The 21,436-nt window shown below is 40.4% G+C and overlaps 1 protein-coding gene across 3 annotated transcripts in view; it reads left to right on the forward strand.

Moving 5' to 3' along the window:
• Positions 1-21,436, forward strand: part of LOC140201287 (tyrosine-protein phosphatase non-receptor type 14-like) — a 262,679-nt gene that overhangs the window by 232,754 nt on the left and 8,489 nt on the right. For all 3 annotated transcript variants that reach the window (XM_072265142.1, XM_072265141.1, XM_072265143.1), the window contains 5 exons: positions 1,797-1,943; positions 10,629-10,847; positions 12,902-13,030; positions 15,901-16,135; positions 19,662-19,825. In XM_072265142.1, the coding sequence (XP_072121243.1) occupies positions 1,797-1,943; positions 10,629-10,847; positions 12,902-13,030; positions 15,901-16,135; positions 19,662-19,825 (894 nt within the window). The remainder of the gene's footprint in view (positions 1-1,796; positions 1,944-10,628; positions 10,848-12,901; positions 13,031-15,900; positions 16,136-19,661; positions 19,826-21,436) is intronic.

Below are 21,436 nucleotides of genomic sequence, written 5' to 3' on the forward strand. Positions count from 1 at the left end.
CAAGTTATAATTCTTTAAAAAATTTGCAATCCATAGTTTAATTTATGAGAATGGAATCTACATTCATTCCAGTCCAGTGACAGTTGCAGTCTTGGGCTTGAAAGTAGTTTTTCTCTTTGTCCTCGTTGATTTCAGTTAATATTCATTGCAAATGTTCATTTATTTAGCTCAAATACTTATTCCATTAAGATGCAGCAGGCGATATCTGATTCAGAACCTGTGCAGTTGCAGTTCCTGATTATTTCATTTAAATTGTTGAGAGAGCATATCAATGTCTAATTTTCTGATTTTTATCAAACATTGTGAGAAGCCATGAAGACATATGAGCAGGATTAGGCCATTTGGCCCATTGAGTCTGCTCCACCATTCCATCATGGCTGATTTATTATCCCTCTCAACCCCATTCTCTGCCCTTCTCCCCGTAAACTTTGACACCCTGATTAATCAATAACTTACCAACCCCCCACCTTAAATATACCCAATGAATTGGCTTGTATAGCCACCTATGGCATTGAATTCCACTGATTCACCATCCTCCAGCTAAAGAAATTTTTCCTCCTCTCTGTTTTGAATAGGCATCCTGAGGATGTGCCCTCTGGTCCTAGATTCCTCCACTATAGGAAACATCCTGTCTGCATCCACTCTATCTAGACCCTTCAATATTCGAAAGGTTTCAATGAAATCCTTCACCATTCTTCTAAACTCCAGAGAGTACAGGCCCAGAGCCATCAACTGCTCCTCATATGTTAATCCGTTCAGTTCTGGGATCATTCTCATGAACGTCCTCGGGCCGTCCTCCAATGCCAACATGTCATTCTTAGATAAGGAGCCCAAAACTGCTCACAGTACTCCAAGCACGGTCTGACCAACACCTTATAAAGCCTCGGCATTACATCTTTGCTTCTGTCTTCGAGTCCTCGTGAAATGAATGCTAACGTTGCATTTGCCATCCTTACCACTGACTCAAGTTAACCTCTAGAGAATCCTGCATGAGGACACCAAAGTCCCTTTGCACCTCTGATTTTTGAATTTTCCCCCTACTTAGAAAATAATTCACACCTGTATGCCTTACACCAATGTTCATGACCATACACTTCACTACACTGAATTCCATTGGCCACTTCTTTGCTCATTCTCCCAATGAGTTAAGTTCTTCTGCTTCCTCAACACTATCTACCCTTCTTTATATCTTACACAAACTTGGCCAGAAAGCCATCAATTCCTTCATCCAATTTACTGACATATAACGTGAAAGGAAGTGGTCCCAACATTGACTCTTATGGAGCACCACTAGTCACTGGCAACCAACCAGAAAAGGCTCCCTTTATTCCCACTCTGTGCCTCCTGCCAATCAGCCAGTGCTCTACCTATGTTAATATCCTTCCTGTAATATCATGGGCTCTTATCTTGTTAAGCACCCTCATGTGCAGTACTTTGTCAAAGCCCTTCTGAAAATCCAACTAAACAACATCCTGCCTGTTATTTCCTCAAAGAATTCCGACAGATTTGTCAGACGAAATTTCCCCTCAAAGGGACCATGTGCTGACTTTGGCCTATTTTGTCATGTGCCTCCAAGTATCCCCAAACCGCATCCTTAATAGACTCCAACATCTTTTCAACCACTGAAGTCAGGCTCACTGGCCTGCATTTCCTTTCTTCTGCCTTCCTCCCTTCTGAAAGCGTGGAGTGACATTTACAATTTTCCAGGTAAAATTGTAAGAAGGTAAGATATCAGACAAATGTTTCTATTTAAAATTAAGCTCCAATGATGTAAGTGGGTCTTTCTCTGTCCCAAGAATTTAGAAAAGCAGAAATTGGCAGCAGCAGAAGCTCAGAAGATAGGACCACTCAAGTGGGCTGCCCTGAATGGCCTGTCGATGGCCAGAGTTCCAGTGCTCGAGGACAGCCAAGATGACACTTCAAGGGTTCTGATGGATGAAAGGGTGAGCAATGTTGGAAGCATTCTGTAATATATAGTGTGTGTACACTTCCCTGTGATGCTATTTGTTTTGTTCAAATCATCTGATAATTCATTGACTCAAAGGTGGACTTCATGTTACCTAACAGGATTTTTAAAAAATTATACAGCATAATCGTAAACATTAACATGGAAATCAACTTGCTGAACTTGAGGGAGTTCACAGTAACAACATTTCAGCAGTGTGGAATATTGCATATTAACAGCATTAAAAGTAAATAGAAGAAAACTTTGGACTTGTCAATAACTTTTGTTTTAAGGTGACAATTGCAAAGAGATGGTTGGAAGGAAAATTGGTGATATAAATGGCATGTAAATTGGTTGTTTCAAATAGCCTGTTTCCATTTTGTAACTTTTGCTTGTCCATGTAAAATAACAGATAATTGATAGAAAGGCAATCCAATTGCTATAATCACTCTTCCGTATTTTACACACAATGTGAAGCTTTAAATAAGATCACTGCTTTGTAATCATCCCTGTTGCTTACTGTACAAATAGTACACTTTCTGCGTTAACTAATGATCCACAGAATTAAATTTTAAAATTATGTTTTTAGGAAATACATACAAATTAATGATTACTACTGTGTTCCATGATAAATATTTAGTCTACTAAATGATATGAATGCAGGTGTTCCCTACAAGAGTAACTGTGGGCAATTTTTCATGAAGGCGTTAGTCATGCATGTTCAATTTTAGTAATGTTGCTGCTGATGACGATGATGATTATCAATTTTCTTTCATTGAGGATTGTAGAGCAATTTTCTCTCATGTAGTCCTGATGAGCTTTTACTTGGTGATATTTAAAAACAAATCGGTATGGGTGAAGGTTTCTAATTTCCTGCAGTAATATGTTGACATTTCTGCAGCTTGAGTGTAGCTTCTATTCATGGTATCAGCACTTGCTTTGGTTTTTTTAGATAGATAGGAGCACACATTGTATAAGTACTATATATTACTGTCTTTCATTCTCATTCTGAAAGTCATTGCCTTGAGATTCTCCAGATTGATCCTTTCTTGCTTAGCAATATTTCGGGGATCTTTCCTTTTGAGCAGGCCATTGATAACCTAGCTCTCTCCCCGCTGATAATTCATTACACTGCACTTGGTCCTCCAGGCCAAACACACTGCTTCAAGGGCTTCAAGAATGCATCTGTTTAGCCTTTGCCACCAATGTGGCATGAACCCCTTCCACTGTCGGGTCAACCCAAGTACCATTCTGCCCAGTGGCCTGTTTGAAGAGGCTGGGGTGAATAGTAAGTACACTCAGCACTGAACTGAAGGGCTTGGGTTTGTACAATGGGTAGAACAGTGGGGCCCAGCAGCACCTGCTCCACCTACTGACAGACTGCATGGGTCGATGTGATGGTCACTGCTGGCTCCTTTCCTAGTTTGGCTGCCCAGCTTTCCTCAGTCATAGATTTGCTTATTAATGGAGAAGCAAACAGAGAGAGGAGGAGGCAGCAAGCTTCAGCAACAAGAAGTGATAAGAGAGACCAGAGAGTTCAGGCAATCTGTCATCACAAAGGTCAGCTACTGCCAGCTCTAACGATAGTCACAGCCACGGTACTGGCAAGGGTGAGATCCTACCGAACACCAGGCCACACAGACAGCACCTCCGCACTAATCTAAAAGGCAATGTTCTACTGGACTTGTGTCAGTTTTCTAGCACAACAGCACAAAACAACAGGGAGAAGTGGGATTCCTGCCAGTTTCCAAACATAGCAGCTCTTTCAGTAATATACCTCTCGACGTATAATGCTGTAGAGATCTCTTTACGTACCTACTAATGCATCGTGTGTGCTAAGCAGGGCACAATTTTATTTCTATTTTCAGTCCTGGTTTTTTTTTAATTCTGGAAGTTTCATTCAAGGTTAAAACATAAGAAATCACAGAATGGAAAAAATAATATTTTACTCTGGTCAAACAACAGTTCACAACATATATTTAATGCTACAATCAGCATTATCAATTCAAACCAAATTACATATCTTTGTTATTGACCATTAACAGAAAGAACTTAAATTTAGGTTTGCCTATTCATAATTACATTTTTAATCTGTAATTCTGTTTTTATTTATACTTGTATTATCTGGTGCATAGAATAATGAGGGGAGATCTTAGAGCTATAAAAATTATGAGAGGTATAGATAAGGTAAATATAAACAGGGTATTTCCTCTGAGGTTAGGTGTAGGTCAGATTAGAATTAGAAGTCATAGGTTTAGGGTGAAAGGTGAAATACTTAAAGGGAATCTGAGGGGGAAATTCTCCACTCAAGAGGGTGATGCCAGTGCAATTGGTGGATGCAGGTTCGACTGCAATGTTTAAGACAAGTTTGGATAGGTACATAGATGAGAGAGGTATAGAGAGCTGTTTCCCAGGTGCAAGTAGATGGGACGAGGCAAAAGACCAGGTCTGCATGGACTAGGTAGGTCAAAGAACTTGTTTTTTGTGCTATATTACTCTGACTGTAGAATTTTTAAAAATGATTGCCTAACATAATACTTCAACTCTGAAGCCTTTAACCTCTCTGTGCTCTGCCTCTGAGACACTTTGCCACTCTTCCAGCAAACCATACATCTAGGATGATCCATATCTATCTTTTGCATTCCCCCCTCTTTTTGTTACCTGTACGTTAGGTCAGTCGTGCATATGTATATCTGCTTTGATAGGTAAATTGATGACAATTTAAAATCTCTCTTAACTCCTTTATCATCTTTCCATTATTCAGGACTTTGGCCGATATTAAGTTTGTGATTAGACTTTACGTGGACATTACACAGTAACACCAGTATGCTAGTCCCTAAGCCTTACTCTGGCTGCCTATTAACTCACCTGGACGATGTCCTATTAACTACAGATTCACTGTTTTGTTTGTTCCTGAGCTCAGCATCAGTCAGCAATTAAGCCATTATCATTATTTCAAATCAGAGTACTGTCTGCCTCTGTCTTTGAACTCTGTGGAAATCCTAAACCTCTTTATTTCCTCCAGATTATTCCTTTCACCTGTTCCTAATCTCAATCTTTTACCAACATCAACTACAAAAATTTCAAAATTGATGTTTGCACATTAATTCCTGACCCTTGATCAACTTTACTCTCACCAGTTTTCATTAGCTGCACATTGTGCAAGATACTTACCTTAAAATAGTTGTCATCTCCATATTTCTCCCACATATCTTTAGTCAGTCTGGTTCTACTTTGCTCTGCATCTCCCTTCCATTTTCTCTAGCTAATACCGTTGGACAGTTAGTGCATCTAAACACTGAAAAACTTCATTCAACATTCTCTTGCAACTTTTTTCTTATGTTCCACAATCTATTTCACTATGTAGTTACCACCTTTTCTGCTACCATAAAAATGCTTGTTACCTATGTAGAGTGTTTCTCTCTGCACTGGAAGTGAACTTGACTTAAACAAAAAATGGAGGATGTGATGAGGAGATGTGGTAATATTGCTGAACAATATGGTCACTTTATGTCAGTGCAGCAAACCGGATTCAGTTCATAGCCCCAACACCATTGTGCATTACACTTGCGTCATTTGTAGAATCAAATTATTGATAAGATTTCAGTTTAAGGCACCAATATCAATGTTATTGAAAGTGGACACTTCAATGTGCCAAATGTAGCAGAGCTTAGAGTGTGAGCCGTGACAAAATATATTGAAAGCTTCCTTATTCAGATGGCCTTACATTGGATAACTTGTAATTAGGTGGTAAAGAAAATTCTTGCTTTATTCTGAGGAATGCATTCCTATTTCTGTACTGAACACTGTGTTTAACAAACAAGAGTTATAGCTATGGTAATGTTACAAAACGCTAGGCATTTTCATTCTTTGCCCAGTGAACTCTATCACATCTAGTCGCGTGCGGCTGTGCTGTCACTCTGGATATTTGATGACTTCTCACGTTACCATCTCTTAAACAGTATTGTGCAGAACAAGACTGTCCTTCTGCATATGTTTTAAACTATTAATTATGCAGAAAGTAAGGATAAAGTGAACAGCAAATTCCTAGCTTGTTAACTAAACAAAAAAGGAGGAGCTTAGTTTACAAGTACATTCAGATTTATTTGATTTCTCGAACTTTGGTAATGCCTCCCCTCCACTCCTTCACCATTCCCCATCCCCTTTTCCTGCTCTCACCTTATCTCCTTGCCTGCCCATCACCTCCCTCTGGTTCTCCTCCCCCCCCCCCTTTCCTTTTTTCGATGGCCTTCTTTCCTCTCCTATCAGATGCCACCTTCTCCAGCCCTGTATATCTTTCACCAATCAACTTCCCAGCTCTTTACTTCACAATACCCCCCACCCCCAAATCCCGGTTACACCTATCACCTTGTGGTTCTCTCTCCTCTCCCCCACCTTCTAACTCTACTCATCTCTTTTTTTCTCCAGTCCTACTGAAGGGTTTCGGCCCGAAACGTCGGCTGTACTTCTTTCTATAGATGCTGCCTGGCCTGCTGAGTTCCTCCAGCATCTGCAGATTTTCTCTTGGTTGTGTTCAGATTTATTAAGCTGGACGAGAAAAATATAAGTTGGTTTTCTTTTTCACGGGGCTGTAGAATGGATGAAAATGGTAAATTTGAGATTGAGCCATCACAAGACTTAATTACTCATCATCTTCTTGAGTGAAACGGGCATTCTGAGAGTGTTAGGTCGTGACACCAAACCTCGATCCGCCCATCTTCAGAGCCCCGAGATCTTAGGCTTCCGAACACGATCGAGATTCTCAGGCTAAACCCTTGGCCTGTCGAATAGCAGCCAGTTGTGGAACCCCGAGAATGGGTCCCATTCCCTCAAAGAACCGAAGTCAGTGTGTAACTGTAAGGTCAGGGTCTTCAAAAGAACCCTGAAAGGGAAAAATAAAGGTATTAAAGGTAGAAATAGAGCGGTTTCTGAAGATGCAAGTAAAGGAGTTGCCATTAGGTGCCAACATCCTCCTAAGCTCTGCCTCTGTTGTCTTATGAAGAAAGGTTGATGAGCTAGGGCTTTTGTCTATAGAGCAAAGGAGGGTGAGAGGTGCTTTTATTGAGGTGCATAAGATGATAAGAAGCAAAGATAGAGTATATGGTTAGCATCTTTTTTTCAGGGGGGCAGTGGCTAATATGAGAGCTGATAACAGTCTACCATACAACAAAGTCCATATATACAAAAATGGTCTGTTAAAGAACAAAAGAAACAAGACATATAATGAAAGCCAATTACAGGAGGATAATTCTTCAAGAAATATGCAGGGGTGCATTTATACAAAGTCTATGCATTAAAGCCATGTTATTATAAAATGATTTGCAATGGTGGGGTTGGTATTCGGAGAATTGTCCAATTGGATTTACTCCGACTGCAGAGTCTAAAGTATTAGTATGGCCTAACAATCTCAGTAAACATATGATATTGACCTTTGTCACTGGAATTTTTTTAAAGGAGCTTTTGTGCTGAAATTACAGTAATGATTGAAAGTAATAAAGGCCTTGGCTAAACAGAGTTCTGGTCTATGATCTAAAGAGATAGTTAGATTCCCATCGTGGCAACTGAGGAATTTATTTAAATGATTCCTTTTATTTAAAAAAAGGATTGGTACTATGAATATACTGGATTGTCAGGAAACCCAGCCCAAAAAGAAATTATGGAAATCATTCTGGCTCAGCAGTCCCAGCAACATCTGTGGAAAGAGAAATTTTAAATATTTCAGGTTAATTACCCTTCTTCAGAGCCTTTTCTTAAAACCTGTCTGGTTCTCTACTGTCTGTCCTCCATGCCTGTTCTGAACTACAAGTAGTTCTCATTAACCAAAGTGCTTGATTCATTCTTCCTCCTTAGTTCAAGGGGCAATCAGAGACAGTTATTGCTGGCTTTGCCAGCGGTGTCCATATCCCTTGAACAAATAAAAAAAAGTAATCGAATAAACCTGTTAAATGCACCACCTGGTGGTTCTTAGTGTAAATTTTACCATGAGACGGGACCAACAGTCATTTTATTCTTGATCGTACCTGAATATGTTGATGAATTCCCTTTTTTAAAAAAAGAATGCAATGCTTATTCAACTTAATCTGAAGTAAGTATAACAATATATACAAAGACTTGGAGATGTATTTTAATTGAACGAAACTGGAAGAGGCAATTGATCCCACCAGACATATCTTGGCCTTCCCTCTCCTCCCAATAATCTGAAGTTTCCTTGTGAGCTACTCGTATGCATGCCCATCTCCAACAAACTCTTCCCTTCTCACCCTGTTACTTGCCACTATAATTATCCATCCCACTTGCACTCTGATCTGTCTGTCTGTGGTCTCCGGCACAGATATGAAACAGCCTAATATAAAGGCAAGGAATAGCACCTCAGTTTTTGTCTGGCCCAGGTTGAAATTCTACAACTTCAGCTTACTAGTTTTCCTGAAGGACTGCCTGGTTTAACTGTGATTCTGCTTTTCTTTCTTCACTAGCAGTGTCTAACTTGTTGGGTATTTCCCACAATTCTACACAAGCAAGAGAAAATCTGCAGATGCTGGAAATTCGAGCGACACATGCAGGAAATTCGAGCGATACATGCAAAATGCTGGAGGAACTCAGCAGGCTAGGCAGCATCTATGGAAAAGAGTATAATCGACATTTTGGGCCAAGATCCTTCACCAGGACTGGGCAAAAAAGGATGGGGGATCAGAGTAAGAAGGCAGGGGAGGGCAGGAAGAATCACAAAGTGATAGGTGAAACTGGGAGAGGAAGGAGAGTGAAGCAAAGAGCTGGGAAGTTGATTGGTGAAAGAGATCATCATCAGTGATTACTCGTAGTTGACTATGATTCATCTCCTGGTGGTTGATCTGGTCACTTGTGGGTCTTGAGATGACTGAAGAGGCTGATGGGTGATCCACAAGTCCTATTGCAGTGTTGGCAGGTGTAGGTCATTGAAGTGGTGGTGGATGTATCTGGTTGGGCCTTTCCCAGTCTCTTCTTATGTTGAAGCCACTTAGTCTCAGCAGCACGGTGGAGGTATTCTTCGAGCTGTGCAGTCCCCTCATAGACAGCCCTTCTCCAGCTTTCCCTATACTGTGCTAATTTCTCCCACCCATTCGGGTTAGTGTGGCACTTCCTCAGGTGGGTCTTGATACTGTTCTTGAACTGCTTTTTCTGCCCTCCAGGAGTGCACTTTGCATCCTTAAGTTGGCTGAACAGGAGTTGTTTAGGGAGGCAGGAGTCAGGCAACAGATGATGTGGCTGGCCCATCACAATTGGTGTTGAGATACAGGGCTGGAGAAGGGGAGATGTGATGCGAGAAGACAAGGCCATGAAAGAAAGAGGGAGGGGCACTAGAGGGAGGGAGGTGAATGGCTGGTAAGGAGACAAGGTGAGAGGGAAATAGGAATGGGGAATGGTGAACTGGGGGTACCAACTCCTCAGCTCTTTACTTCACCCCTCCCTCCCCCTCCTGGTTTTACCTATCACCACGTGGTTCTTCCCCTCCTCCCCTTCCACCCACTTTCTTACTCTGGCTCCTCATCTTTTGTCCCCCCAGTCCTGATGAAAGGTCCCAGCTCGAATTGTTGATTATACTCTTTTCCATAGATGCTGCCTGGCCCGTTGAATTCCTCCAGCGTTTTGTGTGTGTGTTCCCACAACTCTACATTTTGCAGATTTGGGTTTCCTTTGTGTTCTTAGTCCCCCTCTTCATAACTTTTATGCTCCTTTGTTTATTCTTTCACTGCTCTCTCCGGCTTACCAAGTATCCCCACAGCAACGCTAGCCTCACTGTATCAGTGTCCCCATTCTGAAGATGGGTTTTTCACCTAGTCCCTGTTTCTTTTCCCACAATTGGACATATTGGGGTTCATCAACATTTTCTATTCTATCCCATTTTTGTCAATGATCAGTTAAGCTTCTACAATGTAGACATGTCTCCATATTGATATCATAATTGTCAACAAAAAGTGCAACAACTTACATAGAGTATCATTGGTAGACCCTGTCAATTATAACATATTATACCAAAGTGCCATAACATGATGTATGCAGAGCCATTTGCAGCTTGCCTCCTCTACAGTCAAGCAGAAGCTAGATACAGATTAGAGAAACAGCAGCGCATATCTCACCGTGGTAGTCTCCAACTTGATGGCCTTCCACTATCCATTCCCCTCTGTCTCCTTTTTCCATGATTTCACCAGCCCTATGACCCCATCTGTTTTCCTCCCCTGCCCTCTCAATCAACCTATCACTTGCACATCCTCCTTCCAGTTCCCTTTGCACCACCCTGCCTTTATTCCATGGTCCACTGCCCTCTCTTAACAGGTTCTGTCTTCAGCCCTTTGTCACCTCTTAGCTTCTTGTGTCATTCTCATACCCCCTCCCACATACCCATCAACCCCCTATCACATGGAACCACCTATCAAGTGCCAGCTCTTGCTCCTCCCCCCCAATTATTACTGGAATCTCCTGTTTTTCTTTCCAGTCCCGATGAAGGATCTTGACCTGAAATGTTGACTACCCGTTTCCCTCCACAGATGCTGCTGGAAGTGCCTTTGTTCTGCTGTTTTCCTATCATGTCAACTGCAGCAGAAATGATCATCTCTTCTCTTTGAAGTTATGAGTGTACAATTGCTATTTTGTTCTGAGATACTGGGGGAAGCTTGACTTATTTCTCTCTCCCTTTCTGGAAATGCAGTGTAAGATGCTTGAAAGAAAGCTGGAGGAAGATATGGTGTTTACAGAGTATGAGCAAATCCCAAAGAAAATGGTAGATGGTGTTTTCACCACGGCAACTCTTCCAGAAAACTTAGAACGGAATCGTTTCAGGGATGTTGTTCCATATGAGGAGAACAGGGTGGAACTTGTGCCAACCAAAGAAAACAACACTGGCTATGTAAATGCCTCTCATATAAAGGTGAGTGTAACCATCTGATACATAATCATGGATACACTAGCTGCTCCATGCATTGTTATGAATTTTATTATGCAAAACATACTGAATATTTGTGAAAGTTTAACTCCATTTCTTAATGCAATTGTTTAAATATTAGTAACGAATGTTTCGGATGTAATTTGATAATTAAAAAGACGGGAGATGCAATGTGTCTACAGAATTTTTGCCTTCCTTCCAATATAAGTGTTTAAAAGAAACAGTACAGCACAGGAATAAGCCCTTCAACCCACAACGTCTCCACTGAACACGATCGCCAACTAAAACTAATTCTCTTCTGCCTATTCCTCTGTTCCCTGTGTATTCATGTACTTAACAGCCTCTTAAACACTGCTCTTCCATCTGCTTCCACCACTCCTGCCAACAGCCCATTCCAGGAATTACCACTCTGTCTAAACAAAAAAATTGCTTTACATTCTTCATTTAATCATTCCCTCTCACCTTAAGTGCACGTCTTCCAGCATTTGACATTTCTACCCTGGCGAAAAGGATTCTAACTGTCTATCCTTTCTCTATCTTTTCTATCAGGTCTCCCTTTAGCCTCCAGTGCTCCAGAGAAAACATCCTAAGTTTGTCCAACCTCTACTCATAGCTCATGCCCTCTAATCTAAGCAGAATGTGGGTAACACACATCAAAGTTGCTGGTGAACGCAGCAGGCCAGGCAGCATATCTAGGAAGAGGTACAGTCGATGTTTCGGGCCAAGACCCTTCGTCAGGACTAACTGAAGAGCTAGTAAGAGATTCGTGAGGGGGAAGGGGAGATCCAAAATGATAGGAGAAGACATGAGGGGGAGGGATGGAGCCAAGAGCTGGACAGGTGATTGGCAAAAGGGATATGAGAGGATCATGGGACAGAAGGCCTGGGGAGAAAGAAAAGGTGGAGGGGGGAAAACCCAGAGGATGGGCAAGGGGTATAGTGAGAGGGACAGAGGGAGAAAAAGGAGAGAGAGAAAAAGAAAAAGAATGTGTGTATATAAATAAATAACGGATGGGGTACGAGGGGGAGGTGGGGCATTAGCGGAAGTTTGAGAAGTCAATGTTCATGCCATCAGGTTGGAGGCTATCCAGACGGAATGTAAGGTGTTGTTCCTCCAACCTGAGTGTGGCTTCATCTTTACAGTAGAGGAGGCCATGGATAGACATGTTAGAATGGGAATGGGATGTGGAATTAAAATGTATGGCCATTGCGAGATCCTGCTTTCTCTGGAGGACAGAGCGTAGATGTTCAGCGAAACGATCTCCCACACACATCACATGCCCTTACACTTCCTCCCTTATCACCATTCAGGGCCCCAGACAGTCCTTCCAGGTGAGGCAACACTTCACCTGTGAGTCGGCTGGGGTGATATACTGCGTCCGGTGCTCCCGATGTGGCCTTCTATATGTTGGCGAGACCCGACGCAGACTGGGAGCATCTCTCTCAGTGACAAACTTGCTCCTTCCCTGCATGTGAAGTGGCCTGTGATCAGAGGCGGCAGCAGCACCACCTTAGGCCCACAGAAGACAGCAATACCGGACGTCATTATATCCTCTCAGAGTTGCGAATTCTAAGCCAATCTCCAAACCCTGAAGTAACCATTGCACCCCAATGCCCACCTTTCATTGATATGCAGACCTGACACTACAAACCACAATATTTCACTCTCTGTGCCATCATGATCTGTTGCCCCTGCCAGCCGTTCTAGGCAGACTTCTAAGAAAGATCCTGTGCTTTTTCTACACATGTAATGGAGAGCAGTTTAGTAAATGCTAGACGGAGCTAGTGCTACCTAATCCAGTTCAACGAATTCAATGGAGAGGAATAAACAGTCAACATTTCGGGCAAGGACCCTTGCCTCGCCTCAAAATGTCAACATTTATTCCCCACCATAGATGCTGCCAAACTTGCTGAGTACCTCCAGCAGTTTGTGTGTGTTGCTCAAGATTTCTAGCATATGCAGAATCTCATGTCAACGTATTCAATTATATTAACATTTTGGAGGATGTGACAATATTTCATACTGCTTCTAATTAACAGGTTACTGTGGCTGGAGAAGACTGGCATTACATTGCTACACAGGGACCCCTGCCTCATACATGCCATGACTTCTGGCAAATGGTGTGGGAGCAAGGAGTGAATGTTATTGTCATGGTTACAGCAGAAGAGGTGAGTTCTGTGTTTTTACAGTTACTTACACTTAAGGATGTTCCATAGATGGGGGGAGTAGTGAGAGCGAGATTACTGAATCAAATGTTTATTATGCTCTTAAGATCAGTACACTTCCTGTTGTTTTGCAAGGTTAATTAGTAACAAAAGCCTCTGGTTACATATCACAGTCTTTCCGTAGCTAATTTGGTTAAAGTGGTGTCACCTTACAGTAAAAATGTGGTATTGCATTTCTCTGTTTAAAGCCTTAAGTATACTAGCTTTGTTAAACATTAAGTTCTATTTATAGCAGATACTTAACACAATCTCTGATTTCAAAGCACACAGTAGATTAAACTTTTTCACCTTTTGATGCTTCACAAGAAAGTATTTCTGCTCTCAAGAACAGGAAATAAATTTATAATCCAACGATCACCATTACTAATGGATTTCCTATGCTCACATTAACAAAGTTAAGTGGGACCATATTGTCACAAAATGATTTCCTTTAAGGAAGAAAAATAGAACCAAACGAAGCTACTATTGGCCTTGAATTGTCTTTTATTTGTTTAGTTTAGTGGTTAATACAATAATTTGTGTTTATGGACTGTAAATAAATGATAATTTCTCACAGTTTCCTATCATAGACCCGAGAGTGTCACATGAACAAAAATACCAGGTTGAGGAATATAATCTGAGCAGAGAGAGCAAGGGCCTGACTGCTAGCAGTTATGTCATTGGATGTGGTCCTTGGGTCAGTAAGTTGCTGTTGCCTAGAGTGAGGATAGTGGTCAGTATCTGGGGATCAACAAGGGTGATTGGATTGATCTCTGGGTGGACAGTGGTCATCTGATTCGGGTCTGATGATAGCGAGCTAACTGGTCTGGAGATTGTGAGTCACAGCTAGTGGTGAGCAGTGGAAAGATTGGTTGAAGGCCATGAGCTTGGAGTGTTAAGCCTAAGGAAAGCGAGGATCTTCCAAACCTGGACCTTATCCAGGAGGTCATTTTTAAAGTGCACTGTCACAGAGCAATCGTGTTAGATCTGTGTGATGACATGGACATGGAGTCATATAACATAGAAATAGGCTCTTCAGGCCATTATGTCCACACTGGTAGTTTGCCTCAGAACCACCCTGCAAGCTTGACTTAGAACCACGTAAGCAATTACCAAGAAGTGGATAGGATGAGCAATTTCAAGTTCCTGGTGTCAACATCTCTGCATATCTATCCTGGGTCCAACATCGATGCAGTTACACAAAAAGGCATGGCAGTAGCTATATTTTATTAGGAGTTTGAGGAGATTTGGTATGTCACCAAAGACACTCTCAAATTTCTACAGATGTATTGTGGGGAGGATTCTAACTGGCTGCATCACATCTAGATTGGAGGATGGGGTGTCCACTGCACAGAATCAAAATAGCTGCAGAAAGATGTTAACTCAGGCAGCTCCATCATTGGCACAAGCCATCCAGGACATCTTTGGAGGAATGAAGATAATGCCTCAAAAGGATGGCATCCATCATTAAGGACCCCCATCACCCAGGACATGCCCTCTTCTCATTGCTTCCATCAGGGAGGAGGTACAGAAGCCTGAATACCCACACTCAGTGACTTACGAGCAGCTTCTTCCCCTCTGCCATCATATTTCTGAACGGCCCATCAACCCATGAACACTATCTCATTATTCCTTTTTCTCATTCTTTTTGTTATTTATAGATTTTCTCTTTGTCTTTGCACTGTACTGCTGCTGCAAAATAACAAATTACACATCGTATATTCAGTGCTAATAAATCTGATTCTGAAACTGGTCCAAAAAGTGTAGAACCCATGGGATCCAAAGAAAATTGGCTTGGTTATAGGAAACAGACGGTGACGGTCAAATATTAATTTTGTGCTTGGAACCCTACAGACAGAATGTATCCCAGGGATTAGTGTTGTGACTCACTCTGTTTGCTACATAAAATAGCCGTTTGGATATGAATTTAGCAAGCTTACTGGAGATCCCAGGAAGAATATTTGCAGCCAGAAGGTAGTTAGAATATGCAGTACTCTGTGTTCGGGGGGAGGGGCGGTGGTTTAGACTCTCATAATATTATTCAGACAAGCACTTGAATCACCAAGGTATAGACAGCTACAAGCCAGTGACAATTAATGGAATTTGTGTTGATATTTAATGGCCAGCATGGACATGCTGGGCAGAAGGGCCTTTTCTGTGCTGTATCACTCTAAAGCTTTCAACATTGCATGGAGAATAATGTTACTAGTAGATCAGAGCACAATTGCCAATCATAAGTGTCCAGAGATCATCATTGCCACGTTCTGTTGTGAAAAGTGGTTTCATATCACGTGATGAAAATGTATTATGTCACTGAATTTCTAGCCACGTGATAATGAAGGATAGGGTACAGGACCTGGGTGTAGAAGATGTAGATAAATACTCCCTTTAAATGTTGATAATGTTTCTTAGTTCCTTATCCTTTGATTGGAATAATCATTAAGCCACTGCCGCTTCTGTTTTCTTATTTATCACCAGGCCCGAACAGGCCTTTGTAATATAATCATGTTGTCATTTAATTTGTTAAGTTGTCATAACAAATGGTGCTTTTGAGTTGTAATCCGTTTCCTTTCATCATTTAGTAACTTAAGTGTCATGTAGTCCCTATAGTTTAAGTCAAACGTATAGGACTGTGATTAAAGAAATAAAAAATGTGGCTGAACATGTAGTGGCTGTTTGTGGTGCCGTGGTGAATATGCAGTGGAATTGGGAAATACCTATTATTATTTCGATTCACCTATTCTTGCTATGTAGTGCATAATTTATGACCAAGGAACTGAAGAAGCATCTTTTTAATTTCCTAAACCAAAGAGACTTTATTATTTATTGTGCAGGAGGGAGGAAAACCAAAGACCCATCGATACTGGCCCAAACTGGGCTCAAAACACAGCTCAGCAACCTATGGAAAATTTAAGGTGACAACAAAATTCCGCACAGATTCTGGTTGCTATGCAACTACAGGTTTAAAAGTCAAGCACCTGTTGTCTGGGCAGGAGAGGACCGTGTGGCATTTGCAGTACACAGACTGGCCAGATCATGGCTGTCCAGAAGATGTTCAGGGTTTCTTGTGTAAGTACTAAGATACCTATTGTAGTATTTTATACATGCAGACCAATAGAATGAAATGTTCACTTTATCATTTACTATTGATTGATAATTCAGTATGAAGAAACACACCATTAAGCAAACATAGCGTTTGCCTGAGAGCAATGGAATCCAGAAAAAAGAATTTACACAAATGTTTTTTTCCCTCCAAAATTTCTTATGGGCTGAATTAATCTATATTAATTGTGTGAATGAATCTGAAATCACTGTACCAATTATCGTACAGTTGAAGTAACTCATGCATGTAAATGAAAAGGAACACGTGTAAGTTTGGTACGTGACACTCAAGACTCCAGGGTAAATATGCACCTGACTTAAAAAAACAATTTAAGGTCAAGCTCAGCAAAATCACACTGGATTGTAACTGTACTGCATGTTCTCCACCATTTTTCAGGTGGGGACCTATATTCTCATTTGTCCATGTATATCCAGAGATGCCAGCAATGGCTTCCCTTGATCTTGTACCATTACTTAACGTTATTCTTTTGGCATTCCTGTGCTAGTTCTCATCCATGTGCTGCTTTCAGAAATTTTATCCAAAAACGTATCCAGTTTATCCATGTTTACTTTAAAATACTTGGCAATGTCTCAACACTTCACCCCCAAACATCTTGAGTCTGCCACCTGAACAGAAATTTCTTCCACATAGGTAATAGTTTATAATGGAAACTGGCAATTCACATCCTCTGTGACGTCTGAAGCTCAGATATCTCTGCCACCATTTACATCTCCTCCTCTGTACTGTTGCCTGACTCTGATCTGCAGCCAACACCTTCATCCATGTCCATTTTACCCCTGATGTAAACTGTTCCAGCAGATACCTGATCACCCTTTGCAAATATAAGATTATTCAAAACCATCCTACACAGAACTTGCACTTCTGCCTTTGCATTTCTTGAAATTTACACTTAATCATTGATGTTTATGATGTTCTGCAAGACCTCTCTAAAACCCTCTGCTTCTCCATTTCCCCTGAGATGCTCTTTCATTCACTGCTTTCCCCATCGGGTTCAACATCAATTATTATTTGATAGCAAATCCTGTTAAGCATCTTGAGGAATTTTGAATAATTTTCAGTTCTTTACAGATAGAAGTCTTGGTTCCTGTATCAGGTGATAATGCTTCTTGGACTTTTAATCACATGCACTGCTTTTATCTTACTAGCCGATTTGCATCTTTCTAGGCTTCGGATCTGATGAAGCTGGAAGGCAAATATTTTCATAATTTGATGTCTGGACTTATCACTGCTGAGTGTAATATACACTCAGTAGCCATTTTATTAGGTATCTCTTAACCTAATAAAGTGACCATTGAGAGTATGTTCATCGTCTTCTGCTGCTGCAGCCTTTCTACTTCAAAGTTTGATGCGTCGTGCACCTAGAGGTGCTGTTCTAAACACCACTATTGTATCACGTGGTCGTCTGAGTAACTATCACCTTCCTGTCAGCTTGAACCAGTCTGGTCGTTCTCTCTGCCCTCTTGCATTAACAAGACGTTTTTGCCCATAGAACTGCTGCTCACGGGCTGGTTTTGTTTCTCACACATTCTCTAAACTCCAAGAGCCTGTTGTGTATGAAAATCCCAAGAGATCAGCAGTTTCTGAGATACCCTAACCACCCTGTCTGGCACTAACAATTATTCCACCATCAACATCACTTAAATCACATTTCTTACCCATTCTGTTGTCTGGTTTTAACAGCGTCAAACCTGTTGACCATATCTGCAGGCTTTTATGCATTGTGTTGCTGTCACATGATGGGCTGATTAGATATTTGCATTAACAAGTAGGTGTACAGGTGTATCTAATAAAGTGGCCATTGAGTGAATATGTAGCCACAATGACTCTTCACTGAAAAAATAAAAATGCCATTATCACCTTTTCTTAAAAATAGCAATTCCTTACATAAAGGAATTATGTTATGGAACTACACAAACTGTGGCTACAAGTTATGTTCTAGCACATATTTTATAGTAAAACTGCAAAGCAGTTATTGTAGATCAATACTATTGCTTGGGCATTTGTGTTGTTTATTTAGACCACATGGAAATACAAACAGTAATAAAGTACACTTATTGTTTTAATTATGGTTAGCAAAATTTATTTTCTGAACATAGTACAAATAATTTTTTTATATACTTATGCCAAATAGAGACTGGCAAAATAATTTTTTCTCAATACCTTTATCCCAAGAACAAACAATCAGTAAGTGTTTTCTCCAATATATTTGCTTTGCTAATACATGAAATGTCTTCATTCATTCAGACATTCTAGTATATTGTTCCATGTGCCTTGTTATACTAACATCAGTGAAATCAAGTGTCATTGAGCTGTTACTTATTCTGTTTTATTCTTTCTTAGCATCTCCAAATTGTCAAACCTCCTGTCCTCAATTTTTTTCATCTTTGAAACCAACTTCAGTGTTTCCTCAGAGTTGAATTTATATTTGCTACAAACAGTGGAACAGATAGCAATGATAAAACATGCTAGAATATTTTTTTTAAACAAACTCAGCTTTATAGTGAGATTATGTTTGCCAATATTGAAAGCATCCTTTGGGACACGTCTTCTCTATTGCTATGGTTGCCAAGTGTAGGCAATTGAGTTAATAATAAAGATAGATTGTAGAACTAAACATTTGCATTTATAAGGGTAATACTTAATCCTTTCCTTCAGGTTTACTCCTAAATCTAAAAGCTGAGCTAAAATGCAAGTTTGTGATCTGAGGTCAAGTTAGTTATGTTGGACATAAATGTAACTGGCTGCAGACACTATTTGTGAAAAAATTAAAACCCAAATTCAGTTCAAAGATCAGTCACCTTTTAGGGCAATTCAGAATAATTTTATGATATAAACATGGCTTTGACTGAGACTGGATATACAACAAGGCTCGTTTCTAGAATTGCCTTGTGCACCATTTAAGTGGCTTCCTTTATATGACTATAGATCAGAATACTATAGTGAAAAGTATTGTTGGATTACAATCATCTGAACTCAAATTGTTTTTACTTGCTGGTAATTGACATTAATCTTATTTTTCATTTGCCAAAACAATATGGAACTCTTGGCGATGGCGGGGGGTGGGGGAGCAAAAAGGAAAGAGAAGGATGTGGATGAAGGCAAAGAAAAAATAATCAGGTTTGAATTTTTCAGCACTGTTAAGTTTTATATCTAGTCATAAAACATATCCAAGTGAATTTGTTCATCACGCAAGGCATGATGTGTTATTTGGTGGAAAGCACTAAGAAAATTATTAACACAAACAACAAGAATTATGCAGTTGCTGGAAATTCAAGCAACACACATCAAACGCTAGTCCTGATGAAGGGTCTCGGCCTGAAATGTCGACTGTACCTCTTCCTAGTGATGCTGCCTGGCCTGCTGCATTCACCGGCAACTTTGATGTGTGTTGCAAGAAAATTATTAAAATATACTTGGTGTGAAAAGGCTTTGTAGTTAGCAATAAAAAAACTTTTTCTTTTTATCTTTCAGCTTACCTAGAAGAAATTCAGTCAGTTCGGCGACACACCAACAGCATGCTGGACTCAAACAGGAGCTGTAATCCACCAATAGTTGTGCACTGTAGTGCAGGAGCTGGAAGAACAGGGGTGGTGATTCTAACAGAAATTATGGTTGGTTGCTTGGAGCATAATGAGGTGAGTTGTTATTTTATGATCCATTTAAGTAATGAGAACATGAAAGTATGAAAGATAAATCCAAAATGGTCTATCTCAAGGCAATTTAATAGTTATTTATTCATAGGATGTGGAAATTGCTGGCACTTTTTAGCCATCCTTTATTGCAGAAATTATAGGAAAGATCTGGAGGCGTTGGAGAGAGCTCAGAGGAGATTCATCAACATTGCCTGGATTAAAGGCCATAAGCCATTAGAAGAGTTCAGACAAGCATGGATTTTTTTTTAAAATTCTGAAGCAGTAGAGGCTGAAGGGTGCCCTAATAGTATTATAATTGAATAATGTGAGCTATAGACAGGCTAGGCAGTCTTTTGCTTGGGCGGAAATGTTAAGTACTAGAAGACAGTTTTAAGGTAAGAGGGGGGAAAGTTTAAAGGAGATCTATGTGGCATGCTTTTTTCCCCCCCTGAAATACTGACAGCAAGTAGATGCCTGGCATGTACTGCCAGAGGAGTGGTGGAGGCAGATAAAAAAAATGTTAGACATTCATATGAACAAGCAAAAATTTAAGGGATTTAGACCACACGCAGCCCAACGTGCAATTTAAACTAGCATCATGGCAGACACAGATACTGTAGTCCCATGTTGTTGTCATGTTCTATGCATTTGTGTTTCTGGAGTCACAGGTGCCAGGTAGCAGACTGTTACACAAAGATCAATATTTTTTTTCACTTAAAACACAAAGTAAATGAATTTCTACCGTTCCAGTTTACCATTAACAAAGTGGTATTCTGAGGGTAATTTGTAAGTTGATTTATTATGGCCAAAGGTACCAAGATACAGTCACAAAGTTTTGTGTGAAATCCATGCATAGCTGCATTGAATAGGATAAAAGGGAAAAAATGCAGAGCATGGTGTTACAGTAAAAGTGCAATACAGGTACAGTGTGATATTAAAATCATCACTTTTATATTCCTTCAACACAATTTGTTAGGTCTTCCTTTTGAATTATTGTGTGCTCCAGGATTAGAAACTTGCAAAGATCTTTTAGGCAAAAAGGATATTTGACAAATTTAGCAAAGGCTAGTCTGCTTAGTTAGTAAGCAAATAATTGGTGTGGCAGACAGTAGTAACATTACATATTTTACTGATATCTGGAGTAACATTCAGTACATTTAGCACTAACTTGTCATAGCCTATATATTCGATTGGATTATCACATTACAGTTAGTATTCAGTCTGCAGAATATCATTTCAGTCAAACCTCATGAGTGCTGAAAGATCTAAAGGGAAAACACAGAATAGAATGAAAATATAGATTTGGTCAAAGCAAATGGGAGATGGTTATTGTAATCAATTACTAGACAGAAGCAAGTGCTAGGACTTCATCAAAACAAGAAAAAACTTTTCAAGTGCTAGAGGCATCACAGTGCATGAATGGGGACAAACTTCTGCTTTCTATACAGTTGGCCCTCCTTATTCACGAGGGATTGGTTCCAGGACCCAGCAGAACCCCGGACCTTATTTAACCTGTCTCAGTGCGGTGGACATTAGGACCTGGCGGAGGAGCTCTGGATCCACAGTGTTTCTGTTCACGAAAATAGTCATGATCGCGATTTAAAATAAAGTGAA

The sequence above is a fragment of the Mobula birostris genome, chromosome 8, assembly GCF_030028105.1.
Source record: "Mobula birostris isolate sMobBir1 chromosome 8, sMobBir1.hap1, whole genome shotgun sequence".
In the NCBI taxonomy this organism is placed as follows: Eukaryota; Metazoa; Chordata; class Chondrichthyes; order Myliobatiformes; family Myliobatidae; genus Mobula; species Mobula birostris.